The 27,392-nt window shown below is 31.3% G+C and overlaps 1 protein-coding gene across 2 annotated transcripts in view; it reads right to left on the bottom strand.

Moving 5' to 3' along the window:
• ABCA5 (ATP binding cassette subfamily A member 5) overlaps positions 1 to 27,357 on the bottom strand; it is a 54,186-nt gene extending 26,829 nt beyond the window's left edge. The window contains exons 1-20 of one of the 2 annotated variants that reach the window (XM_015589560.2): positions 26,698 to 27,357; positions 25,222 to 25,256; positions 24,957 to 25,073; positions 23,685 to 23,889; positions 21,541 to 21,702; positions 20,542 to 20,630; positions 18,934 to 19,163; positions 17,096 to 17,237; positions 15,912 to 16,100; positions 14,325 to 14,472; positions 12,250 to 12,418; positions 11,124 to 11,182; positions 7,019 to 7,129; positions 5,665 to 5,840; positions 5,027 to 5,146; positions 3,870 to 4,008; positions 2,501 to 2,591; positions 2,174 to 2,313; positions 1,112 to 1,231; positions 9 to 210 (exon numbers count right to left, since the gene is read on the bottom strand). In XM_015589560.2, coding sequence (XP_015445046.1) covers positions 9 to 210; positions 1,112 to 1,231; positions 2,174 to 2,313; positions 2,501 to 2,591; positions 3,870 to 4,008; positions 5,027 to 5,146; positions 5,665 to 5,840; positions 7,019 to 7,129; positions 11,124 to 11,182; positions 12,250 to 12,418; positions 14,325 to 14,472; positions 15,912 to 16,100; positions 17,096 to 17,237; positions 18,934 to 19,163; positions 20,542 to 20,630; positions 21,541 to 21,702; positions 23,685 to 23,889; positions 24,957 to 25,073; positions 25,222 to 25,236 — 2,624 coding nt within the window. In that variant the 5' untranslated portion in view covers positions 25,237 to 25,256; positions 26,698 to 27,357. Of the gene's footprint in view, positions 1 to 8; positions 211 to 1,111; positions 1,232 to 2,173; positions 2,314 to 2,500; positions 2,592 to 3,869; positions 4,009 to 5,026; positions 5,147 to 5,664; positions 5,841 to 7,018; positions 7,130 to 11,123; positions 11,183 to 12,249; positions 12,419 to 14,324; positions 14,473 to 15,911; positions 16,101 to 17,095; positions 17,238 to 18,933; positions 19,164 to 20,541; positions 20,631 to 21,540; positions 21,703 to 23,684; positions 23,890 to 24,956; positions 25,074 to 25,221; positions 25,257 to 25,838; positions 26,600 to 26,697 lie in introns of those variants that run through there. The other variant, XM_006912270.3, reaches the window with a different exon arrangement.
• Positions 27,358 to 27,392: the final 35 nt, after the last annotated feature.

Raw genomic sequence — 27,392 nt, 5'->3', positions numbered from 1 at the left:
ACACTTACACTGATCTCACTGATTTACTTTCGCGTTTCAGGGTGAGGAAGTGAAACTTTGCTGTTGTATACACCTGCTGTTTCCAAAGGCTCCTGGTGCTCATCAGAGAAGCCTTACTTTCGGAAAGAACGAGTAAGCTCTGCTCCATTTCATCAAAAGATTTGGAATCCATTTCTTCCTCTAGTGGCTGCTGAGTAAATACACTATAATCTATTTGTGAAAAAATAATAGAATTATGGTATAATAAAATTATGGTATATTTCTTAAAAAGATGAAAACTGTTCTGATGCAGGTAAATTTTTAAAAGGCACACATCTGGCAGTGACGTAAGGCAAATGGAACTCTCAAATACTTTGGCAACATTATTAAAACCAAACATACGCATAGCTTACTTACCACCCAGGAAATTCTCTATTAGGTATAAACCCAACAGAGATACGTATGTATGTTCACCAAAACATGTGTACAAGAATATTCCTAACTAGCACCCTATCCAAAACAGCCACACTTCCTTTACAATCCACTCATCATTCAATAACTGGAATGGATATTTTTAAAATGTAAATCAAATGTTACTCCTTTGCTTTAAAACTCCTAATAGCTTCACACTGTACTAAAAAAAAAAAAAAATTCTTTTCCAGTTATTCAGAGATGAAACATGATCTGGCCCTTTACTCACCCCTCTAACCTCACTCTGTACTACCTTCTCCTTGGCTCACTAAGCTCCAACCATGGTGGCCTTTTTTTTATCATCACAGATATCCAACTCGTTCCTCAATTAATTAACACCTTTGCAGTAGCAGTTCGCTTTCTCTGGAAAGCTCTGCAATAAAATCTTCACCTCAGATTGTTCTTGCCATCCAGGTCTCAGTTTAAATATAATCTCAATAGAGTCCTTGAAGATATAATCTGAGTTATCTGCCTCCCAAGACCACCCAATTATTTCCTTCATAATTCCTATCGCTATGAGTAAATATCTCAATTACTTAGTTACCTTTTTATTTCAGCCATTTCTTCTCCAAAATATATGTCACATGCTTATATAATTATTTGTCTTAATCACCATCTTTCAGGTTCATTGCCTAAAATGTTTTGGTAGTTTTGTTTTTACCTGCTTGGTCAATTTCTGCTTCAACTTCTAGCTTTAAGAATACATCTTCCAAAGTTGTCATGGAAACACCATAAGAAATAACACCCAAATTTGAATGAATGTCTAGAGCAGAAAATAAACCTGAAAGAAAAATATGAAAGCATGTTTATAGTTAAGTATACTATTATGAATTATTCTAAAATATCCTTTAAAAATATGATATGACTAAATTTGTTCTGCTAGCACAGTGGTTCTCAAACTTTTTTGTTCCAGGACCCTTTTAACAGTCTTATAAATTGCTAAGGACCCCAAGGAATATTTCTTTATAGAAAAATATCTATTAGATATTTTTCATATTATAAATTAAGAAATTTTACAGGCAGAATGATAGGTAGAGTACATTAAGTTGGCATAAGCACTTCAATCCAGGTGATGATTGATTCCTTTATATTTATCATAAATAATTAACAAAAATTTTCTAATTGAGATAAATGCTATGGGAACTCTGTACAACATACATACATCAGTAATATCCTTCTGGTTATTAAAAGATCCCTAAACAGATAAATGAGACTGAGTTTGAGTTCCTCATTATAAAGCAGAAAACTAATGCCACAATTAAAATAACTCAAGGGTTTACCATGTAATCATGTAATTCATTACAGAATCATGAAACTGGAGAACTGTTATAAACTATTATAGATATGTGTATGTATGTATATATACACATATACATATATATACACATATACATATAAACACACACACACACATAAAACAAATCTTATTCTCAGGAGGCCTACAAGGGAATGGAGCAATTTCTTCTTTCCTGACAACAAAGCAAACACAATTATTTACTTAACACATTAATTAGTTTCTTGCATGCTGTTTATAAAAAAAAGAAATATGTTAGCCTGCAGCATTTCTGACTGTCTAAAGCAAAACAAAGCAAAAATAGAATATTAATTGGCCACCTGGGAGCATGTAAACAACACGCAGAAAAGTAAACAACGTAAATCAAGAAAACCTACTCCCAATGCAAGATCCTGATTCAACAGCCAAGAAACTGAAAGTAAGTAATACCTGAAAATTTGTCCATGTCCTTGAAAGGCAAGCTATACACAAGCTGTTGGTCATTCTGTTGTAATAAAGTAGCTCCAGGTATATGTTGTTTAACCAGAGAAGACAGAGATTCTGTGGCACAGTATCTGTCTATGTACATGCTAAAGAAAACCAAAAATCATAATTTTTTATGATTATTCGGTAAACAACCAAAAGTAAATTCTGAATACTTTAAGTTAAAGTGAGTGCCATGATTATGGTCAAAGCGCATGATGGCAAGCCATAAATATAACAACAGCAGATCATGAACATAAAAAAGAATAAAGCCAATAAAGAAAGAATTGATACCTCAGGCGGTAGCCAATCCCCCATTTACTTTTGAGAAACAATGAAGAACCAACACATTTCAATATTCCTTGTGATATGACAGCTTTCCTATCTGCAAACAGAGATTTACATTTCAATTTTTAAGTTAGTAACAGCATTAATAACTGGCATTTATATTTTATGGATTACCATATGAGACACCAATGTATTAGCTCACTGAATTATCACAACATCCTGATAGGAAGGCACTAGATTATCATCACCTGTATTTCAGATGACAACAGCGAAGCAATGACAAAATATACAGGTTGCCCACTTGTCATATAGCTATAAAATGACAAAGCCAGGAATTATACCCAGGCAGAATAACTCTAGAGTCTACTTTCCTAATATTGCTCCAAATACCTCAGACTTTTCCTAAAAGACTTACTAACACAAGCACTTTCACCATTTCCTTTATAACCAAAGATAAAAAGTAACAAAAATAAAATGTTTGTTGTTTTTTTAAACAGATACTGAAAAAAATGACAGACATGCCCAATTTATTTAGATTATAAAACAGAAAGTTACTCTAGAATTTCAAACTCTTAGATCTTGTCACAGTTATTAAAACTCATGTGTTGACTTAGACCTGAATTTTTTATACATGTGTCTATGTTTAGAATTGTGCAGAGAACAGTTAACACAGCGGGCCTGAGACTATTAATCTCAGAAAGGCCTGCTTACAAGGATGACCCTTGACAAGTGTCTAGAAACCTAGATTTTAAGAGTGTTCTCACCATTCCTAGAACAGATAAGGGTCACCATTCCTAGAACAGATAAGGGTGGCTCAATGTACTTAAACTGTACAAACAATTTAGATTATACTTACTTTGTTTTGTCTGGGAGTCTGAAATTTTGGTATATGTTAGGCAGAGGGTGCCTATATGACCAGTGCCGAATGAAAACCCTGGGCACTGCGTCTCTAATGAGCTTCCCTAGTAGACAACATTTCACATGTGTATTAATAATTCATTGCTGGAGAAATGAAGCACATCCAGCGTGGTTCCACTGGGAGAGGATTCTTGGAAGCTTGTGTCTGGTTTCCTCCAAACTTTGTCTTATGTGCCTTTTCCCTTTGCTTACTTTGCTCTGTACTTGTCAGTTTCACAGTAAAAACTGATATCCATGAGTGTGACTATGCTGAGTCCTATGAGTTCTCCTAGCAATGATGGAACTTTGAGTAGTCTGAGGGCCTCCACAATACAAAAATACGTAATTTTAAAACATTTTAAAACCTTTTTTGTTAAAAACATCAGCTTCTTTATTCCTCAGGATTCAGCATCTCTTATGTCCAATCTCCCATTTGGCCTGATGACCTTATCCTTCAAAATTAAAGTACAAATCTCACCAGCAAGAATATCAGCTTCATCCATGAAATGAGTACTAAACACTGTCACCCGATTAGATTTTCTGTATTTTAGAAGATTCCAAACAATATGACGAGAACAGGGGTCCATTCCAGCTGTTGGTTCATCTAGTAATAAGATCTGTGTAAAAAGGAGTAAGAAATGCAGAGAATCCTCAGGAAAACTAAAATATATAAAATTTATGTGAACTGAAAAGCTTCCTCATTTCAAGTTATTATTTGCAATCCAAAATCTATTAGATCTGAATTTTTCACTCCTATGTGAGCACAGATTTTAAAAATGAACAGTTTGGCATGTGAATACTTTCCTTAGTTTAATTATAAAAGGCTAATGTCTATAATATACAAGCGTAATAACAACCATATAAATAAACTAAAAAACCAAAACATTAAGTATACTGCTTTTATCTGCACAATTAAATTTTGTAAATATAACAACTGCTTGTTAGAGAAGTATGTCCTATATTTGTTCAAGGGAATCAATTTGTTTTAAGATTATTTATTTCAAAAACAGCCAGAGTCATCCCCCAGCTGCAGCAGCAACGGGGAAAGTGTCAGGACAGTAGGGACCAGGGGGGGCTCCTAGCTGCAGGCATGTACCTATCAGCTTTCTAGCACTTCGCAAAGCATTGTGTCAGCTGGTTCTCTGTTTTACAGAACAAAGAACAGGGCAGAAGAGACACGTACAAAATTAAATCAGCAAGACAATGAAAAACTGAACTATTCTTTTTTGTTCTCTTGAAGTTTATTATGAACTATTCTATCTTAAAATATTAAGAACTATATAGAAAACTATAGAGAATAATAAAACAACACTGTTATAGCCACCACTATAACTTAATACAATATATTTTTGGACATATTTTCTTCAGATCATTTTTTTAAGAAATAAAACACTGCATATATAACCAAAGGTTGTCCTTTCCACTCTTCCTAGAGATGACTGCTCTCAGAAAGATGTTACCTTTCTAACTTCAGTTTTGAAACCTTACTATTTACTATTTACTATTATAAAACACAACATATAGTGTTTTATGTATGTTTAGAGTTTACAAAATGTGTGTACATATATCTTTCTACAACCTGTTTTTTATTCAACATAATTTAAAATTATCTCATCGGTGACACTATTTGTTTACCTTTGGATTCCCAAGAACAGCAATTCCTAAAGACAGTTTTCTCTTTTGACCACCGCTTAACTTTTTAGCCTGATTATCTTTGATAGCTTGCATGTCTAAATCCAGTAAAACCTTCTGCACCTGTAAAAGCAAAGCATGAACAATGTCATTTTTTAAACCACACCATTTACATAATCATCAATATTAGTTCTTAAATGTTCCAATTTTAATATCAACTTTAAAAATGTTCTTTTAGTAAAGAATTTAATTTTGACATATATTCAAACATTATTTTTAAATAAGAGATAAAAAGATTCCTGATAGAAAGATCTGTTTTACTTTTGTGGGACTTCCTCGGGAGTGGGGAAGAGATCAGTGTGAAGGCTCTGTGTGTTGAGGGGGAAGGGGAAATGTGAAAAGAAAGGAAGAAAAGAAACACCTATATTGACAGACTAGTATCTTTCAGATGAAACAAGGATATTTTTATACGTGTAAAAACTCTGACTCAAACTTCTAATTCTTTGTAATGATTACCTGTTTAATGACTCAGAACAGGTTTTATATTTAGATTTTCAAGCATATTTTTATTATAAAAGGTATTACAAAAGGCTATTAATTTACAGGAAATAAACATAAAGATTTCAATATGAATAACATACTTCTTGTATTATATTATTAGCTGGTATTCCTTTGATTGAAGCCAAAATGGATAAGTTTTCTTCTACTGTCAAAACATCAAAGTGAATATCTAACTGTGGACAAATTCCGATCATTTTTCTTGCTTCAAACATTTCGTCTATTTCTGAAACATTGTGTCCATATATAGATGCAAACCCTAAAACCAAAATATATATTTAAATTTATATTAAATATATTAAGTATTAAAAAGTTTACGTGCTTTAATACATACTAATAATTCAGTTACTTGTATGTAATAAGACATATAAGGTAAGAATTAACATAAATTTGGAAGCTACAACCCACCCTCATTGCCATACTACTGGTTATTTGCTTCCACTTATATTCCAACTTCATTTCCTCTCATTTTCAGGACATATTACATAGTGGAAAGAGCAAGGAACCAGAAGCCTAACTCGTGCATTATTTACACTTATATTTCAGTAACAATTTTCCTTCATTTCCAGGCCTTATGCAATAGTGAAGAGAACAACGATAAAAATATTCTCAATTAGAGTGTGATCTTGAAAAAATCACTTAATCTGAATTCCAGCTTTTCTCTTACATAAACTGAATACTAATATATGCCACTTAAGAACTGTTAAATCAACGTGGCAAGGTATGAGAACCACAACAAAAATCATACATTCTTATACAAATGTTAAGATACTGATAACTACCATCAAAGAGTAACACAATTATGGATAAACAAACAAACAAAAAAATCAAACTAATTCTAAATGTTAAACTATATTTAAAAAAATGTAGATTCAAAACATAGAAATCCAGCCCTTTCTTAAAGTAAAATATTATACTGCCACTCTGTCTGGTTATTGTGGAAATATGAAATTGCCACACTGAATTCTCACCTACAGGGCAATCAATGTAACAATTATATGTTTGAGGTTTTAGGTACTGTTCTTAAAATTTTATTTTAGATGACAGTATTGACAAGTATCATTCTTTCTTTCTGAAAATAGAGAAAATAGAAATCTCTATTTTCTTACCTGAAATGTCTACAGGTCTCATTTAATATTCAATTAATTATTGATTTATCCTTTCTTGAAAATAAAAAATAAACACACATGCAAAATATCTGATAAAATAGGTACAAAATTAGTTCCTTTTTACTTAATTAACATGATTGAGTTATTTATTTTCTATTGAAAAACAAATGTGTGTAATCGAAAAAAGAAAAAACACCTTTATAGACACAGAAGTTGGTCCTAAGTCATTGACAAAAATCAATCAGTACATATTTCAAGGGTATGTTGTGATACTTTAGTTAATAACAATAAAACAGGTAGGAGATTTTTTAAGTCAGAAAATTCTCACCATCAGAAGGTGGGCATAGTCCACAAAGAATATTCATCAGTGTACTCTTTCCTGTTCCACTGTGGCCAAGTAGTGCAGTAATCTGACCCTCAAAAATGTCAAATGACAAATCTAGTTCAGGGAAGGAGAAGATTCAAATATAATTTTTATTTTTGTTGTGCTATACAAGATAATTCATAATACTTGAGCAATCTTCAAATAAATCAATAAATTTAAAGTCAGATTTAAAATTACTAGCATACTTAAGAACATTATATTTAGTATTATGACATAATAGTAATTCTTTGTTATAGTCAGTGGAATGAACAATAAGAATAGTAATAAATATAAACGGGTTTTTTTGTTACACTAACAGATTTAGAGAGTGCACAAAATTCCCAAAATATTCCACTTTTAGGAATTTCCAAGGGAATTAAAACAGAGAAACAGACAAAAGTTTGTTCCCAAGGGTATTTATAGACATGGTAAATGTAGTGGCAAAAAACTAGAAGTTAATCAACAGCATGGGAATGGCTAAGTAAATGCTTAAAAGGTTCAATTTAAATAAAAGAAAAATGGAATAAAGAAATATCATTGGTTGATGTGTCAGTGATTAAAGGAAGACAAGAGACAGGGATATGAAAACCCAGCTTCAAATAACCATAGCCCTTGATTTGATGAAGTTGATCTAGGATTTAGTATCTTTACAGCTGCAGGCCAGAAGTAAAAATAAATCCTCTCTGGAAAATTACATTATCCAGGGCATCAAATAATCTCTACAATTATTCATATACAATATGTAGCGCACAGCCAAAAATAATCAGGCAGGAGAAAGATAAGACCAAATAGCAATAGAAAAGACAGGCTATAGAAACAAACCTAGAGGAGATGTAGATGTTGTTGGCACCATATAACAAGATTTAAAAATCATTATGCTATCATGTTCACAAGAGAATGTTGGCAAAGAACTAAAAACTATATAAAAGAACCAAAAACTATATAAAAGAACTAAGGGGAAAAACAAAAACTTAAAAGATAAGTGAAAAAGATTTCAAGAGACAGTTTATCAGTAGATGAGACATGACTATAGAAAAATTAGTGAAGAACAAGTGAAGTCACATGAAAATACCTAGACTAGTGCACAGAGAGACAAATGTATAAAAATTCAGGAAAAAGAATAAAAGACAAATGGGATAAAATGAAAAGTCGTAGCATATAATAAACCTAGAGAGAGAAAAGAAAAAAGAAGCAATATTGAAAAAAATGGCTGAGAATTTTCTAAAGCAGAAGATAGACATCAAGATACAGATTCAAGAAGCACTATACAACCAAAGCAGAATGTAACTGCAAACAAACAAACCAGCAAGCCATATTTCAGTAAAACTGCTGAAAATCAAAATCAACAGAAAGATCTTAGATCAACAGCATTAGTTATTGATATTGGGTAAATACAAATTATAACCATGTTAACATTTAATTATATGTTACCAGAATAGCTAAAGTTAAAAGAACTGAAAATATCAAAGGTTGGTGAGGATGTGGAGCAACTGGAACTGTCATACATTACTGGTCACAGTGAAAAAGGGCAGCAACTTTAGAAAGCTGTTCAAAGTAGTTACTTAGACATAATACTGAGTGAAAGATGTCAGACATTAAAGAGAACATTCTATATGACTCCACTGATAGAAAATTCAAGAATAGGAAAAACTAATTCACAGTGATTGAGCTCAGAATAGTGACTATATCTGGGGGAGGATGGTATTGATTGCAAAGGGACATAAGAAAACTTTTAGAATGCTAGAAATGTTCTCTCTCTTTACCTGTGTAGTGGTTATAGGGCTGCATACAACTGTAAAAGATTTGAGCTGTACCTTTAAGACCTGTGTATTCTAAAACTGTAAGTTATAATGCAAGAAAATTAAAAAGTTAAAAATGTTCAACCAAATAGGCAAGAGGTAAAGAAAAAAACATAGGACAGGTGAGACAACCAGTAACGAAGTAATAAGATAGAGGATTAAAATTCAAATATAGAAATAATCTCATTAAATGCAAATAGAGTAAATATTCCAATTAGAAGAAAAAGATTTTCAGACCAGATTTTGAAACTACAATAACTATACAGATGTACTAGAGACACCTTCGAAAACAGACTAAAAGAAAAAGGGTGGGAAAACTTGTATCATGTACTCACTAGCCTAAAGGAAGATATAACTCCTCTATATATCTAATTGCATGGTCTGAAAAATATGTAAAGGAAAACAATGACAGAAGTACAAAGAAAACAGACAAATTCACAATCATAATATCACAATAGACAAATTCATAATTGAAGATTCTCATTTTTATCTCTCAATAAACGACAGAAACACTCCCACAAAAAATAAATCAATAAACAGACGATTTCAAAAACAAAATTAACCAACTTGACCTGATATGAAATACAATATACAACAACTGCAGAATATGTTTCATATAGTACACACAGAACATGCACAAATCTCAATAAATTTCAAAAGGCTAAAATGAATCATAAAACTATGTTCTCTGACTACAGAGGAATTAAGTTAGAAATCTAAAACAAAAAGATAAATCACCATATAGTTAAAAATCAAAACATAAATAATTCACACAAAGAAAAAAATCAGTTAAAATTAGAAATATTTAAAACCTGTCACGACTTGTATGCTGCAGCCAAAGCCATGCTTAGATGAAAATTTATATATTTAAAATGCATCATTATAAAATGACCTACGTATCTATCTCAAGAATTTAGGGGGAAAATATTTAAATGTAGAAGTAGAAACAAGAAAACAATAGAAAAAATTCAAAAAATAGAAAACAAATACATAATAGGGAGGGTCAGCAAAGCTAAAAGTTGGTTCTTTAAAGTTTTTCTTTAACTGATAAACTCCTGCTAAAAAAAGAAAAAAGTACAAATAACAAATGTCAGAAATAAAAATGGGGAGATCACTATGGATCCTACACACCTTAATATGAAAATACTTTAAAAAAGTTTTTGTCAATAAAAAATGAAAATAATAAAATGAAAGCTATTTAGAAAAGTCAATATGTTAGGCAAATGGTTCTCGAGAAGGGGAGGGGGGGTTAATATTCCTCCTCCATGCCCCACCCACCTATGGGGACATTTGACAAGGCCTGAAGTCAGTGTTGGCTGTCACAACTGGGGAAGAGGGAGGCTGCTATGAGTATAACAGGTAGAGACCAGGGATGCTGCTTGTGATGGTTAATTTTACATGCCAGTACAGCTAGAGCTATGACACCCAGTTATTTGGTCAAACACTAGAGTAAATGTTGCTGTGAAATATTTTGTAGATGTGATTAACATCTACAATCAGCTGACTTTAAGTAAAGGAGATTACTTACAATAATACCTGTGAACCTCTTCCAATCAGTTGATAGAGCCAAAACTGAGGTTTTCCAAAAAAGGAATTTTGCCTCAATATTGTCACACAGATTTCCTCTAAAATCTGCCCGAGTTTTCAGCCTGCCTGACGGCCCTATGAATTTTGGACTCAAGACTGCAATTTCCACTCTTAGCTAAGTTTCCAGGCTGCCAGCCTGCCCTACAGATTTCAGGCCTGCCAGGCACCACAATCATGTGAACTAATTTCTTAAAGATAATCCCTCTTCCCTTCTGCCCCCTCCCCTCCTGCTCACTCACTCTATGTATGTGCGTATACATGTACACATACAGTCTATTGGTTCCGAAGAACCCTGACTGACATACTGCTATACATTCTACAATTCTCAGGATGGCCCCCCACAAAAAAGAATGATCACTCCCAAAATGTCAGTAGTGTTGAGGTTGAGAAATTGTGTTAGGCCAAAAGAAAAAAAGTAACTAATATGTATACACATGCATAATATTAAAATGAAAAAGGATGCAGACTTGTTCAAATAGTTGAATATTTTTCACTTTAATAGATATTACTTTTTACTTTCACTGGTTTTATCATGGATACTTATCACATAAATAAATGAAAGTATCCCTAGAGAAAAAAAGAAAAAATTGTGGTGAATAAATTTAAATTCCCCAAGAAGTATGCAAATTATTTTTCTATTTGTACTTTAATACTATGTAATGAATACCAGGAGAGCTACTTACTTCTCAAAGCCTCCACATTTTCACCTTTCTTTCTGTATGTCTTCTGAATACCACTGATTCTGAAAAACACCATTTTCTACTTTAAGAATTAAAGCAATTTATAAATGTGTGTGTTTCCATGTATAATATTATCAAATGTGTCATATTTTATAGAAATAATAAGTACCTTCCTTAAAGACAACCACAGAGCTGACAATAATTATAAAAGTATTTTTTTTAAGTACAAGAGAAAAATATAGTATTCTTCTCCATTTTAAATGTCATTCATTCATTTTTTATGAGCAGCCTACTTCTAATAACAAAGTGAGGCATGTGACTCAAGCAATGTATAGATTACTTTTCATCTTTGATATTTTTCTGTTTGCAAGTAATAAAATACTTGTTACATTAGTTGAGGGAGATTAAAAACAAAATACTATTTCACATTAGCACACATTTCAAACTATCCATAAATGCGAAGTGATTTTCTCATTCTGCTTTAAATGTTTTACATAATTTTTTAAACAGGTAACGGTTTTAATAACAAGTTTGAATTTTACCGTTGAGAAGGCAGACCACTGGCCTTCCTAGTTTTTATACATTTTTCTTAAATTTATAAAACAAATTATACTTCACATTTTCTTTCACTTTTCTTTTCTCTTTCTCATTACCTTTAAATTTGATTTTGACTGACCTAACAAGGAATAGTGATTAATTTCTTAGAAAATTAAACTGATATTCTAATTATGTGTCACAATACCTAAAGCTCTATAAAATTAATAGAGGACAGTTTAATGTGTTATATAACTTAGACAATGTATCCTGAATAAAATTATAAAGTTAACATTTATTGTTTTAATCTACACAATGGAGAAAGTTTAAAACAGCTCACCTATGTAAACATTAGATTTTATCAAAAATGATTCAATGAAACATAAAATTTCAAACCTAGCAGCAACCTTATTCTAAATGGTTGCAAAGAAAGTAAAAGAGAAGTAGCCCTTAATACTGTGTTTAAAAAGTCAGGAAATGTATATCAAATCTCCAAAGATATCATACTCACATACATCATTTAAAAGACAGGATTTAAATGTGGCATATTCCATCAGCAGTTCTTATATCTAAATTGTCAAAGATTAAATCATACCTTATGGCTTCTTTTCCTACAAATTCTGAAGAAACAGGCTCAACAATTTCACTAAAACTTATATTCCCATTAACATTGCCCTCTGATAACTCCTTATAATTTCTTTTGTTCTTGGACCAATATGATGGCTTCAGAAAATATAAAGATGATCTCCGTAAGCCAAATTCCCCTGAAAATTTAAAAAAAAAACTAGTTATCATAAAAAATTATTTCTGAAAATGAGTTTTTAAATAATAAAGGCAGTATGAGAAACATATAACCTAGATCTAAAGTTTAGACATAAAATTCTAAATGAATATTGTATAAAAAAATGTTTTATTGACAAATAACTCAGTCCATAAATAGTTGCATAGTTGCTGAGAGTGCACAGGAATGTGAAGGTGAGTAAAGCACGTTTTCTGCCCTAAAAGAACTTACATATTTATGACTACGCACATATACCAAGTGGCTAAAACACAAAACAGAACATGAGGCACGTCATGCTTAATACTAGTAAGAGTTCAGAAAAGTTTCTATCTGGATGGGGAGATATCCTGAAGGCAAGAATGAATATCATGTTAGATAGTCTTTAAAAATAGGCAGTATTTAGAAAAATGAAAATAGTTGATAGAAAAGACTTTTTAGAATTAGGATAGTAACACAGAAACGGGACAGATATAGGAGACTTAGATATGGTAGACAGCAATCATTGCCCACATAACATGTACCCATTTTCCCTTCTTCCTCTGGAAAAAAAGACGCTCTCCATTTTTTAATACCCACTCCTCTCCTAGATGGTCACATGTTTCAAGGGATCTTATCCCAATTTCATAGATTCTAACTGATCTAATTAGTCTTTGGGATGCGTGGGTGACAGTATTGCTTCAGCTATAAGCAAATAACCAAGCAAACAGAAACAAAGGGCTTAGTTCAGGAAAAGGTCCCCCTTCCCTCTAACTGGACATGAACAAAGACGCATAATAACACCCTGCAGCCATGAGGAGAGCAAATCTGCCAGACTCTGAGATAATAGATGGCAAAAGCATAGAGAAAGTAGGTCCCTGATGACCCAGTTGAGCACATCAACCAACTTAAAGCCCAATCTATCTGTGGACTTCCTTTTAAGTAAAACAGTTGATTCCCTTCTTGTTTAAGCCAATTAGAAAGATTTTCTGTTACAAGTAGCTAAAAACAATCTACCTCGTACGCTGAAAATATGTTAAATAGGTACAGAACTGTACCAATGAATATTAAATACAGTAAAGAGGGGAGAATGATAAGAAAAGATTAAATATGTAAAAGTACTATGAAGGATATTACTATGAGTTTCTACGTAATTTGCCAGGATATGCCCACCAGTTGAGCAGGTGATTAACTTGATTAAAGAGAATGACAGATCTGAGGTAGGTACTTAATTAGATGACAGGTTTTGTAATGGTCTAGACTAATGCTGCCCAACACAACTTTCTGCAATGATGGGAATGTCCTATATCTGTACTGTAGCATATGTACAGCCATATGGAGCTACTGAGCACCTGGAATGTGGTTTGTGCTACTGAGGAAATGACTTGTTAACTCATGTAATTCTGATTAATTTAAATTTTAAAAGCCGTACGTGTCTAGTGGTTGAAATATAAAACAGTGCAGGTAAAGAACACAAACAGAAGTAATGAGGAACTCAAGGAGAAAATGGGTACTGGATATTTCATATTTTAAATCTACAGAAAGTTGCTATGGACGCAGGATAGGAGATAAGGGAATGGTAGCAGATACAATATTGCTTCATAGTGCCGGAACTTAAAGGGTAAAATCATGAAACACTTTAGCTGAAAACGACTGATATAGGGAAGGTCTGAGCTAAGAAGTTCAGTTAGGGCCTTAAGCCTTTCGAAACAAACTGCTCTCTTTTTACCCTGCCTCTTTGTGTTCACTAGTTAAGACAAAAGGTACGAAATATACTTATTTAAAATTAAATTAAAAGCTTTAATAAGACTTGGGTACTCCAGCTAGAAAAAAAAAAAAGGAAAATTAAGTTGACCCTATGTGGACAAAAAAACTAAAAATCTTTAAAGTAAATCCAGTAACTACCTGCATACCTGGAATGACTTGATCAAGATAAACAGCCAAGAGGACATAGAATATACTATTTAGTGCTAGCATGATGATAGTAATAATTAGAGGATATGGGCCTTCGGTCAAGTTAGAAAATAAAGCACCTTCATTAAAATCTTCCAAATGCATGACCTGAAAAACAGAAATACCAACTTTATTATATAAAAATGATAAACATCAGCAAAAGCTAACACCACTTACTCAAAAATGACCATAACCAAACTGGGCCTTTTGAACAGATTTAGACGGTCTACCAAATAATGTGAATTTATAAAAAAAAAACAATAAGAACTTTACCAAACTATAAGTTTATCATGACAATCCTTTCCAATCATGTTTTTAATGCTGTGCTTCTAAAACTAGTATACATTCACTCCTGGGGCATTTAATCCTAATGCTATGCCTATCAACTGAAATCCAGTATAATGTTAACTCTAACTAATGCAAACTAATGCAAACAAAAGAGTTACGGTCCACACAGAAGTCAAACAAATTAAGCATTAAAAGATAAAATTATGGTCAGCATCTTTCCAATACTGAAAAGGAAGAAGGTACTATAATTCACACTTACTAACATAAATGATTCACAGTAGGTTTATGTGATAGTGCAAAAAGAAATGTACTAGAGGTTGACATCTCATTTATGTCCCAGATCTGCCATTAAGTGAGTAAACTTTCATTACACCATTTTGGATTTCAGTCTCCTCATTTAAAAACTAAGATGAATTAAATGACACTGAAAGTCTTTTCCACTCACAAGAAAAATCTTTAATTCTAACTTCCTAAGCGAAGGGAAATCAGTGGACTCCCAAAATGTGTAACAACAGCTCTCAGGTCTCAAGTAATTAAAATTTGTTTAACTCAATATTTACAAACAATCTATCTTAAGTCTCACAAATTAGAATATACTATCCGGCCAACAGGAATAATCTCTTATATTACGTAGTTACATTTCTTTCTTTACACATTAAGCAAATGTATGTTGTTACATAAAGCAGTTTCTTACAAGAATTTTTCCCTTAGAAACTGATAGCCCCTGTAAAGACTAATAAAAATCAAATTCATAAATCTAAATATTATCGAGGTTGAATGACAATCGCATGAATCCCGGACCAACAAAATCCACCAGGTCTATTTATTTCTCTACTACGGTCACAAAAAATTTGTTCTGCTTCACACATAATTTCCTCTCAGGCACAAAATTGAGATAAATGTACAATAAGTCACAATGTAACCAGGCAATCGATATTACCGGATGCTTAAACCAATGATTTCTAACAAATTGAGTTACTGCAGTGAAACAGACTGCTAAGGTATACTAAAGTGGGAAGTGGAAAACTTAAAAACAGATAATATAAATGAAAAACTTGAAAATGGAGAAAATATAAATGAAACCAACATAAAATGTATGCCAGTATTCAAATATCATTCCTTTCTCATGTTGAAATTTATTTATTTATACATTTTAATTTTTTTGCAAATCATAGGGAGTATTCATGGTGGTATAACATGTTACACAGACTAGAGAGGAAAAACATATTTAGTGAAAGAGAAATAAATATATAACCTACCTGTGCAATACCAATCAAAAAAGTACATTGACAGAAGGGACTTAAAAGCCACACTAATGATTTGGGAAAACTTTCCAGGAGGACTATCAAAAGGCCAACAAATCCAAAAGCCACAGTAACTAAAAATTCCACTATTCCTACATGTTTTGACTTTTTAAATAGAGGTGTCAGCATTAAAGCAAAAAATACCTACAAAATAAAAATATTAAGGTTAATACACTGTTCACATAGTCAAAATTATGAAAACAAAATTGTGAAAAATTATGGAAACAAAATTAAATTTTGCCTGTGAAAGAACTAAGTTATTTCCATTGGAAAATACATTTATTAAAATACAATTAGTTTCTAAATGTTATGGTAAGATATTTTATTTTCATAGAAACAGTATATACATTTTTAAATATACACTGACAAATATTAAAAACTGCATATTATCTATATAATAGACAAACATGATCACCTCTACACTACAAAAACCATAAAAAGCCATGCATTTCTGCAGTTAGATGTGTACACAGATGAACAAAACAATAAATCAACAAGCTTTTAAATACAGAACCATTAAAGTTCACGTGTTAATAAGAAATAAAACCAGTTAAAAACCAGGCAATTATATAAAGAAGTATATGAGTTATATATAAATTATGTTAAAGAGCAGGGGTGATAGTCAAAATATTTAACAACTGGTACAGCAACAGCACATAAACCAATTAGAACAGAAACTGAAACCACTTAAAACAAAGGCTGGTCATTAAAAGCCAGCATTCAGCCAATTTACCAAAGAGTTGTATTTGCAAAGACACATCTTTACACATCATCATCCTGAAATATAAATTAACTTGAAATAGTCAGGATTTCATGAAAACAAAGGAATAAAAAGTCCAGTACTGCACAATCTTAAATACACACAATTATATGAAGATAGTAAAAGAGAGACTCAGAGGAATTATATGTGAAATGCAGCATATGAAAACAAGTTAAATTTAAATCTGAGACTATTTTGTACCTTTCCTAAAAATATGGAAGTACAATGATACTATATGTAAGTCATTTAATATCAGTAACCTAACAACAATCTGTTCTTCCTGAGAAATTGACTATAAGTAAACCAAAGAATAAGACTTTGTTATATTAATCAAATATTTTTACAGTTCTTCATTCTCATTTTAAGTTAAAATACTTACAGATGATAACCCATACAGGAAAAAAAGTAGAAATATCACTATGCAACTACTTCGAGGGAATAACGAAGAAGCTGTTGCAATGACTGCCATGAGAAGAGACATAAGAAAAATCAAACTGGTATACAGAAGAACCCAGGAAAGCCTAAAATGAGAATGCAAATACATTTATGATTAAATGCATAGGCTTTCACAGTTAACAAAAAAGCATTTTAAACAAAACTTTCGATTTATTTCAGCCATTTTATTCTCAAAATTAGGTCAATCTATTCATTTCTGTATATGTTCATATATTGAAAATTCGTGTTCTTATAAGTAATTAAAAATACAGTATCAGTTAAGTTATAGGTAAAGTACACTCTGATATAAAGATAAAATGGTAATTATCTTTCCAAGAGTCAAAAAAAACTTTATAAATTAATAGCAATTCATGATTAATTTAAATCTGATACTTTCAAAAGTTCAATAATACATAACACTTCTGATTTTCCTAAAATACAAAAGAACTTAATGACAATTTTCTTTATGGCATGTAGTACAATTAAACCCCTGATGGCTTATGGTACTTTAAACAATAAAGGCTATCTCACTAATCAACAACATAATTACAACATGTTTACACATATGAGATCAAAACATCAACAATGGGTTCCCTATATTTATAACTCAAAATTTCCCCTCAAATCAGGTCAATGGAAATGCTACAGTATTTAGTTTCATTTTATCTTCATTTTTCAAGTTAGTGGATCATGCTTTAATATATACTATCATAAAATCACTAAAATAGGGCTAAAGGATGCCTAAGTTACGAAAATTGAATTCATTTTACAAAGGCAAAACTGAGGCGCTTCGAACTACTGTTTCCTCACAAAATACTTTAAGAACCCAGTGCATTTAAAAATCAATCACTACTAAAATGACAGAAGAAAAAAAAAGAAGCAAAGAAAACATGTTATATACAATGATCCCCCTTAGGTAAAGTGTTATAATTAATTGTTGCATTGGACTAATTTAACTTTGGGTGAACACACTAAGCAATATACACATTACGCGTTATTGAACTGTACACTTGAAACTTACAAAATTTTATTAACCGATGTCACCCTAATAAATTTAAATATATATAATTATTAAAAAATTTATAAAATGGGACTATAATACCAACTCACATGTTTATTTACTTTTCTCCCTAAGTGTACTAACTTTTCTCCGAAAATGAGGTCAAAATACATTTTCTTACAACACAGTGGGAAAATTAAGAAAAATACATTTAAGAGTTGCTTAGACAAATGCACACCTCTATAAAATTATCACTGTACAAAAATTCTGATAGGTTAAAGCTCACTTGTGAAAACATTTGTTTTCATTTGTTTCTCTATGAATTATTTGTATATTTTCATCTTAATTCACACAAATAATTTTTTCTAGGGAAAAAAAGCCCATATACTACATACACAAACTTCAATCACTTTTAACTCAATTTTTAATAACATGTATATGCTATGATACTGGAAGACTATAACAGGCAATTATTTTCTAACTTTCCAAGATCTCATATATTCTATACACTAAAAAATATACTGAACTACATGGAGCACACTTTGATTCAAACAAAATGTGAAATAAAATTGAAACATGTCAACATGCTTTCTGAATCCACTTTGCTCTGTTAAAATAATTGCAATCAATTGCTGAAGCTTGTTTACTAGTCTCAAATTCCAAGACAATCACTGTAAGAAAACAGTATCTCTATTACCAAGTCAAGTGAATAGCAAAATTACAATTCTGAAGATTTGTATATTTAATTATTAATCATACTGAATAATGAACTTATAACTTACCAAAAGGCAGTGTCATGAAGTCCCATTATCTTTAAAAACTCTTTTAATTTTTTCTCTTTTTCTGCCACAATATGAATTGCCAAAAAGTATCCAAAGGGTGAAAATGCTATAACCAAGTATATTAAAATTACTCCTCGGGGAAAGGTATCAATTTCTACAACAGCAGTTTCTCCCATAATAACAGCTTTAGTTGACTCCAGCTCCTTCCACAGAGAAATATTGGTCTTCAACTGTAATTAAAAAATGTAAATACATTCGAATAATTTAATTCTGATCACAGCCCCTAATAAAGTGTGACAAAAGTTTAGCCAATGACCTAGTACAAATACATTGCTCAAGAATCTACACACCTGCAATAAAATGACTGACCCCAATATCATGATAGAGTAGAATGTTGCTTTTATTCATTCTGGAAGCAGACCATAAAGTTTAAAGTATGAAGTTGAGAAGTATATACTTATTTTGACAAAATAATTTGTCAGAGGAAGTAAAATTGCACAGTTAGCATCTTAACCAGACAAAATATGCATTTATAAAATTGAGGAATTACGGAATGATTATTAGTATCATGAAGAATGACTTTAAAAATATCCTCTTAAACAGTATAATTAAGTAAATAGTATATCCTTCTATTGTTTTAAAATTTATATACACAGCACATATAGATAGAATAATAAAACTATGCCATATGTTACTTCTATCTAACATTCAACTGAAAGTCTAAAATGAGATCCGCTCTGCCTATTCATCCAGTCACTGGTCTGGGTTGCAGATGGCTAAGGTCTTCAGCTGAAACACAAACAAGTACTAAAACACAATCAATGTGATATATCCGATATTTCACTGTCTTTACCTTGGACTTCTGTATTAGTGCATTTACATAATATTATATACTCATAATATGTTTATACCATGTTGTAAGAGTTTGTAAGACAATTCTAGAGGGGGGAGGTAGACAGGGTAAAGGGGGTCAAAAAAAAAACAACAATTCTACATAAATCATCTCATTTGGTTCTTATAACAATGCTGTCAAGTAAAGCATTATTACTGTAGTTATTTTACTATGTAGTCTAACAACTAACAGAGATAGGTCTTCTGTTTGAGGTCTCATATTCATTTCTACTAAAATATGAAACACTGGATCAGGTTTGAGCACGTCTTTAGAATGTAGCTGTAACAGTTACACACAATCCTAGATGTATTATAGTATTAAAACACAGGCTTGGGAACCAAAAAGCCATTGTTTGAACCAGTTTTGCTATTTAATTAACTGAGTTTTGGAAAGTTATTTAACTTTGTGATTCAGTTTCACACATAAAATGGACATAGTAACAGCACCAATCTCATAGGATTGTTAAAGATTAAATGAGTCAATATTAGTACATAACTTAGAAACAATGTTTGGCAAATAAGTGATAAGTATTTGTTAAAAAAATCTACTACTATGATTAAGATAATAAAGATATGACTTTTTTTTCTTAAAAGAGCTATAAAAAGTTTTGTATTTTGTACATCTGACAACAGTCAAACCAAATCCTATTGTAAAGACTTAGGGCATACTTGTTAAAATACAGTTTGTTCTTATGTTCCCTCCTTTACCATATTTACCTGTATAATGGCAGCATCTATGGATGCTTGTAAAACTGTGAACCCAGAGGACCAGTACTGAGCAGCTTCACATGATTTTGAACAGCCAGCTATGGGGAAAAAATGTGAGACATAAGATTTTTCATGACTTGCAAGTGCCTTCCTCTAAAGATAACATATGGAGGGTTACCAAAGTAATAAGATTAATCAGTCTCTACAGGACCAAAGAAAATAAGCAATTTCCCTGTGAAGACAAACAATACTTACCACATTCTTATATGTTTACTTGAAATTTTTGAAATAAAATGTTACATGTGTTAGGATACTAAATGATAAATGAATACAACTGGAAAGAAAAAAATAGTTATAAACAGTTATCTAAAATAAGTCACTTTTCTGTTTTAAGGTAAGTCATTCTACAATGACTTATCAGCTTCAAAGCACTTCCAGATGCAAGGACAAGTTCAGCTTAAGAGAACAGGAAAAAAAATTTCTATAAGGGCTTTTTGGAATCAAGTCACATATTCAGTACTTATTACATATTCAGTAATTATTTTGACATTGCTCAACAAATGTTTGTGGTTGATAATATCTTTACACAGGTTTAAGATTTGAAGGCTGTTTTACAAGTTTCAAACATAAAACTAATAAAGTTCGCTGATGGAAAATCTTGAGGTTTTAAAGACATGTAATGTATCATATGCGAAAACAATTACATGGAGAAAAAAGGATTTAGAAAGTCATACAATTCAAGATACATTTTCATTTTGTTGTTGTAATTTATATTATATAAATGTATTAAAATAAAAATGGATGTGAAATTATATTTTATATAGATATAGAGGTAGTTATTTGACTATACCTATATATATTTTTATGCTACATTGGACAGTTTCTTATTTGAACAAATAAGCATAATCAAAAATGCCAATGTTTGACCCCACTAAATTTTACATATGAACTAAGAGCAGCAAAAGCATGGATTTAACTGAATTTCAATAATTATATAGTGCTATTTACCTCTTGAATCCATATAAACAAAAGATACTGGAATCATATCAGGAAAAAAACGAAGTTCGTAGGACATGAAGTCTTTGAAAACCACACCTACGAAGTTGCTGAACTTGGAAAGACTGGATGCTAGCAATTCTTTTTCATCTGCATATTCTTCAGTAATTATAACTATAAAATATTATAACAATATAGTTAACTCACAAAATATTTTACTATAATGAATCAAATTTACCATTGTATTTGATGAACATATTTTACTAGAACTTTTGTTTTACGCTCTAGCTTAGAAAATGAATAGACTTTCTAAAAATACTAAAAAATAATAATAGTACAATTTTACAGACACTATTTCTTAACTGTCATTTGAGTACATAAATTGTGTCAGTGTAATACATGTTATTAATGATAAAGTAGAATATATACTTATGTGCACTATATGAAGTTCACTTATCTATCTCAAAGTAAAACTATATAAAAAACTCCTTGATAAATGCATGGATATTTTATTTTCAAATATTTCTTCTTACGAAGAAAATCCCATAACCCTTTTCAGGCACTAAATATGTATTTTAGTAACTGTTATGCAACTCTTCTTTGAATAAAAATTGCCACTTAAACCCAATATTGCTTGTTCCTTCTATAGGTCCTCTATGGAGAACCTATACTGTAATCATCATTTTGGTCCCTTCACATCAGTAATCCTAAGTTTTAAATATTTTCTTGAAGTTTTATTTACAAGCAACTAGTTTTCACTACAGAAGCTCCAGAACATGTGGTGAAATGGAAAGAACATAGGATTAGAACTTAACTTTTTTACTTATTAGCTGTGTGAGCACAGGTAAACAATAAATTCTCTGAACTTCAGTATCCTCATCTACAACACCTACCTGATCACACTGGGTTAAGATCAAATGTAGTTACAAATAAGAAAATGCTTTGTAAATTATAAAGTATACTTAAATATTAATTATCATGATTTTCCAGACTTTTAAGGTGAACATGGGGTCCAGGATTGATATGAATAAAAAGCGTATTAGTTCAACAAACTCCCAGTCAGGTTACTATGTATGCATGTGTATCTCATTTTCAGATTGTTTTGTTGTTAAAAAGACAGAACCTAAAAAAAACTAGATATTTTTCTACTATTTTGGCATCTAAGTTAATATACACTGACTTGGATTTCTTTGCTGCATATGCTTTTCTCCTTAGAATTACCAATGCGTTTTGTTCTCAACATTTCTGATCAGTTTTTTGAGCTGGCATGCTAAATTCTTATAGATATCCACACTACTTGTGCTTAATACGATAAACCAACAAACATGTTATATACCAGTAATATATGTGTTTGATAAAAATATTAAATAGCAATAAGCCAGAAAGAAACCAAGGGGGAATAAGTTATTTATTTGGTTTCCAATTATATGAACATCTTCTATTCAATGACACATTATCCAATAATGTGATGATACATATTAATTAATGAAGGTAATTATAACTATCCAATATAAAACATGTTAATCTGTTATTTTCTAAAAATCTAGCATTTCATTTAATCAATCATCAGTGTGAACATTGCTGTCACTTTCTCCAGTTCTTGCCTTAAGGTCTCTCACAGCCACTTTAGACTCAAAAGTACCTCGTTACTTACACTGTTTTCTAATCTATTTCTTTGTGAGAAGTACTAACTGAGAAAAACAGACTTAGGTACTTAGCCATAGTCAGTCTCCAAAGCTAAGTACTTCTTCAGTTTATACCATACGCCTCCATCAACAGGCATGTCAATCTTAAAAGATTACTGCTTTATAATCTTTATCATGTAGTTCTAGCTTCTTATTATACAAGTCAGAATCAAAACGAAACAGTCCTTCAACTCTTTTATCCTGTACAAATATACTTATTTTATAAATGGCCTAAAAATTTAATATAAAATATTAAAACACATAAAATATGCTTTCTATTACCAAGAATATAAACACATTAGTGTTACAAAAACTAAAAGGCAGCAGAATTGAATGATTTTAATATTTTTATAAAAGTATACATTGGTGAAGGGACAAATCTCTAAGTGTTAAGAATATTAATAAAGCAAGCGGAAAAATATTGACAAGGCTTTCCGTCACAGATAGAATACATATGTAAGCTCACAATACCATCAGGAAGGTGATCAGTAGAAACCTTCTGCATGATGTTTCTTGTAATGTTAGTCACTGGAGTATATCCGAGAATTAGGTTAGAGAGGATAGATTTGTCCATAGGGTTAAGCTCCATATCAGGCACTTCTTCATATTTCTTATTTGGATGCATCATGCTAATTAATATTAACCAAAATAAAAAAAATAGTGGAAAAAGAACTTCCTATAATAAAGGAAACAAAATGATTATATAGTATAATAGCAGCAAAATTCAGCAAGATTTCTATCCAAATAACATAATTAACACTAAGAAAAAACATGAGACATTTGGCTGTTTTCTTAAGTACAAAGAGTAAAAACAAGCTGGCGTTGGTGGTATAGTGGTGAGCACAGCTGCCTTCCAAGAAGTAAAAGCTATACTGTGCTGAACATTTCACCTAACCTGACAGGCATACCATATAATTTTTCTTTATATTCAAATTTACTGAAGTATTTTAAAATTCAAGACATATAATTAAATAAATGACATAGAAAGTAGTATTTAAACATTACTAATTACTAATGTAAAATAGAATAAATTTATTCATATGTAACTTTAAAGTAACTTACCAAACATTCCTAATAGGTATCACCATAAAACTGTCTTTATTCAATTCTAAATTAAAACTCATGATTTAAACAGACCTAAATTTCTACTATTAAAACTACTCAGTTAAATTCAATAGTCCACTTTAATAGGGATGAACTATCTATTATTTCATCTTGCTGTTCAATTGTTCTGCTGGTTTAAGAAAATGAATGATATATTTTCATCCTTTAAAATGATTATTAACTATTTAACCAGAGGTCTCACTTTCTTTTATCTTTTAAAGTAATGTATACTTATGGGAACAAATATATGACATAATTTTGGTAATCCTAGACAATTCAATCCAGAATCCAAAAGATGAGAAGTCATAAAGACTAAACTATGGAATAATGTTCTACAAAGTTGTCTATGAAATATATTTTTCATTTCATGAAACTTGGGAAATGCATGCCTAAAAATTCAAAATTAAGCACTGATATCAGAAATTAACTAAATTTAGAAATCTTTAATATTTTTAACATTTAGAAAACAGGTAATATGAGTACTTTTCTGTGGCTACCACAAGTTTTTACTTCACAAGGAAATTAAAAGGACCTAAAAATATAAAATTATAATAAAAATTTATCCAGCAAAATAAATATCTCTTAAAAATGGAACACAGAATAAACCTCAATGAGGCATAAGAAAGGCATTTAACTTACCTGAACACTACTTTTTTTAGTCCTGCATTTAATTAGGTAATTTTTCAGTAGGAGTGTTCTGGTCTGTCTCCAAACTCCCACCTCCCTAATTGCAGTAGCCATGTTTTCTGGATCAGTCTAGTAAAGCAGAGGGGGAAAAAAAAAAAAACAAACACCTGCAACCATACAGTCAAGCACATACCATTTTTAATTGCAAAAATGAAGAGACAGATGTTTCAGTCTCAAGTTAGATGGAGTTAAGCATATTCCAAGCTGTCTCTCCTACCTGGACAGAACACATGGAACGGCAATTTGAAGACCCTGGAAAATAAACAGTAGTATGTGAAACAAGAGGTAACCAGAATTATAATTACCACCCAACAGTGAGTTTGCCACCTTTTCACTACTAAAAAGCAATGACAAAGACCAGAAATAAGGGTACGAAATTAAAAATAAAAAAATTTTTTTAAGTTACATTCCGTTGCTGCACAGCATAACTGGGGAATGCATTAAGTTTGTTGAAGAGCTTTAAATAATTAGTTAATTTTTAAATATCTGATATCTTTAAAGAATTAATCAAATATTTAACTTTCCTAATTTCCTAGATAAAAATAATTCATACTAAATCTAATAAATTGCAAAAAAATTGAAAGCCCACTTAAATAAAGACTACGCGTTACATAATACAAAATTCAATATCAAAAATTTATTTCTTTTTAAAAATATTACTACATTAAATGCTTTTCAAAGCAATAAAAAACGTACAAGACCTTTAGAAATAATTGTTAGAGAAAAATCATTTGAAATGTATTAATTTCTGAGAGAAATTAATTCGGATTATATTCTATAAAATAGAGTCATCCTGATATACATAGCCTTCCAGTAAGAGATATGGTCAGTCACCTTAGCAAGTTTGATTCTCAGAAAAGTTCTTAGCTGAAAATGTTTCTTATCTCCAATAGATGACTGTTATAGGTTACTTCTGGTCCTCGCAAGCAGAGCTGGTTATCACTCCTTTGTCCTACATCTATATTCGATAAAGTGTAATTGTAGTTACCATACTATGCCATCATTCCTTGTTTACATATCTTAATCTTGAACTTCACCATGAGATCCTTGATAAAAAAAGACTGCTTTATTTATCTTTGCTACTCTATCACCAATGGTAGTATTATAACATATCATCTTACTGCATATTCCTTTGTCAAAGCTTGCTGAGAGTCCTTATGGATCAAAGGTTAGCAAACTACAATGGAAGAAGTGTGGGCTAAATCCAGCCTTTGTACAGCCCCTGAGTTAAGAATATTTTTCACATTTTTTAATCGTTGGTAAAAAAAATAATAATAATATGAAATTCAAATAGTTATTGGAACATAGCCATGTTCACTAGTTTTCATATCATCTATGACTGCTTTTGTGCTACAACAGCAGAGTTAAGTAATTGAAACAGAGAATATATAGTCTGCAAAACCTAAAATATTTACCGTCTAATCTTCACAGAAAAAGTCTGCTGACCCCTGTTATGGATCAAAGGAAGAAGAAAAGCGGCACATTCATTTAACATTTACTGAGGGATTTATGTACTAACATAATGAAAAATAATAATATGTTAGACACTGTCACTGACTCTACAGATAGGTAATTTTTATATAATGTGTTAAGTGACTGAGGGAATTTTTAATGAAATGGAAATTCCAGAGGGAAAAAGGAGTGGAAAAGCTAGATCCCAAAAGAGCTTAACTTGTATAAAGAACAGGGATACCTATGATATGGCAGAGGCACAGGCAAAGTGTTTTGGGGCTAAGGGTGCAGGTATATGCTCCAGATGACACTGTAAAGACAGGCAATGGAGATGGGTTGTGAAATACCTTGCACACAAAATTCAATTAAACATCTTTATTTTGTGCACCCATATACAGCACCCTGTATTTCCTCTTCTGGACTTTCCATACCTCAGCATGATGTTTAATTGTCTGGCAATCGTATATTTCACTAGTCCATTCACTCTCCCAATCCCCAAACCTCCAAAGCTTCTACCCACAGCATCATCCTCAAATTATGACCGGATTCCCACTTGAGAAAACTGAAGAAGCTATCATAAATTTCCAAAATGTCCCTCTATCTTTTCTATTCACCTACCTATAGCTGTGCCTAAGGTAATGTTATATATTTCAATAACATGCATTTTTGGCCTCTGAGTCATAAAAGCTTAAATGGATTCTGGTATTAACGATACTTTTAAGATTTCTTGGAAGAAGGGGTTAAGAACGTATTTGGCAGGTGACTTGAAAGAAATCCCGCCCAGCTTTATCACTGGCTTCTCAATAAAAGCACTATAAAATCAAGCCTTTTAACAGGAGATAAATTATAAATGCTCTCTTCTCTAGTATTTTAAAATTTACTGAAGATAGTGTAATAATAAAACAGTACTAACTGTCAATATGATTTAATCTAAAT

This window comes from Pteropus alecto, unplaced genomic scaffold, assembly GCF_000325575.1.
Source record: "Pteropus alecto unplaced genomic scaffold, ASM32557v1 scaffold134, whole genome shotgun sequence".
Classification (NCBI taxonomy): Eukaryota; Metazoa; Chordata; class Mammalia; order Chiroptera; family Pteropodidae; genus Pteropus; species Pteropus alecto.
Note: the sequence above shows the minus strand (reverse complement) of the source record. Positions and strands in the feature narration are given on the sequence as shown.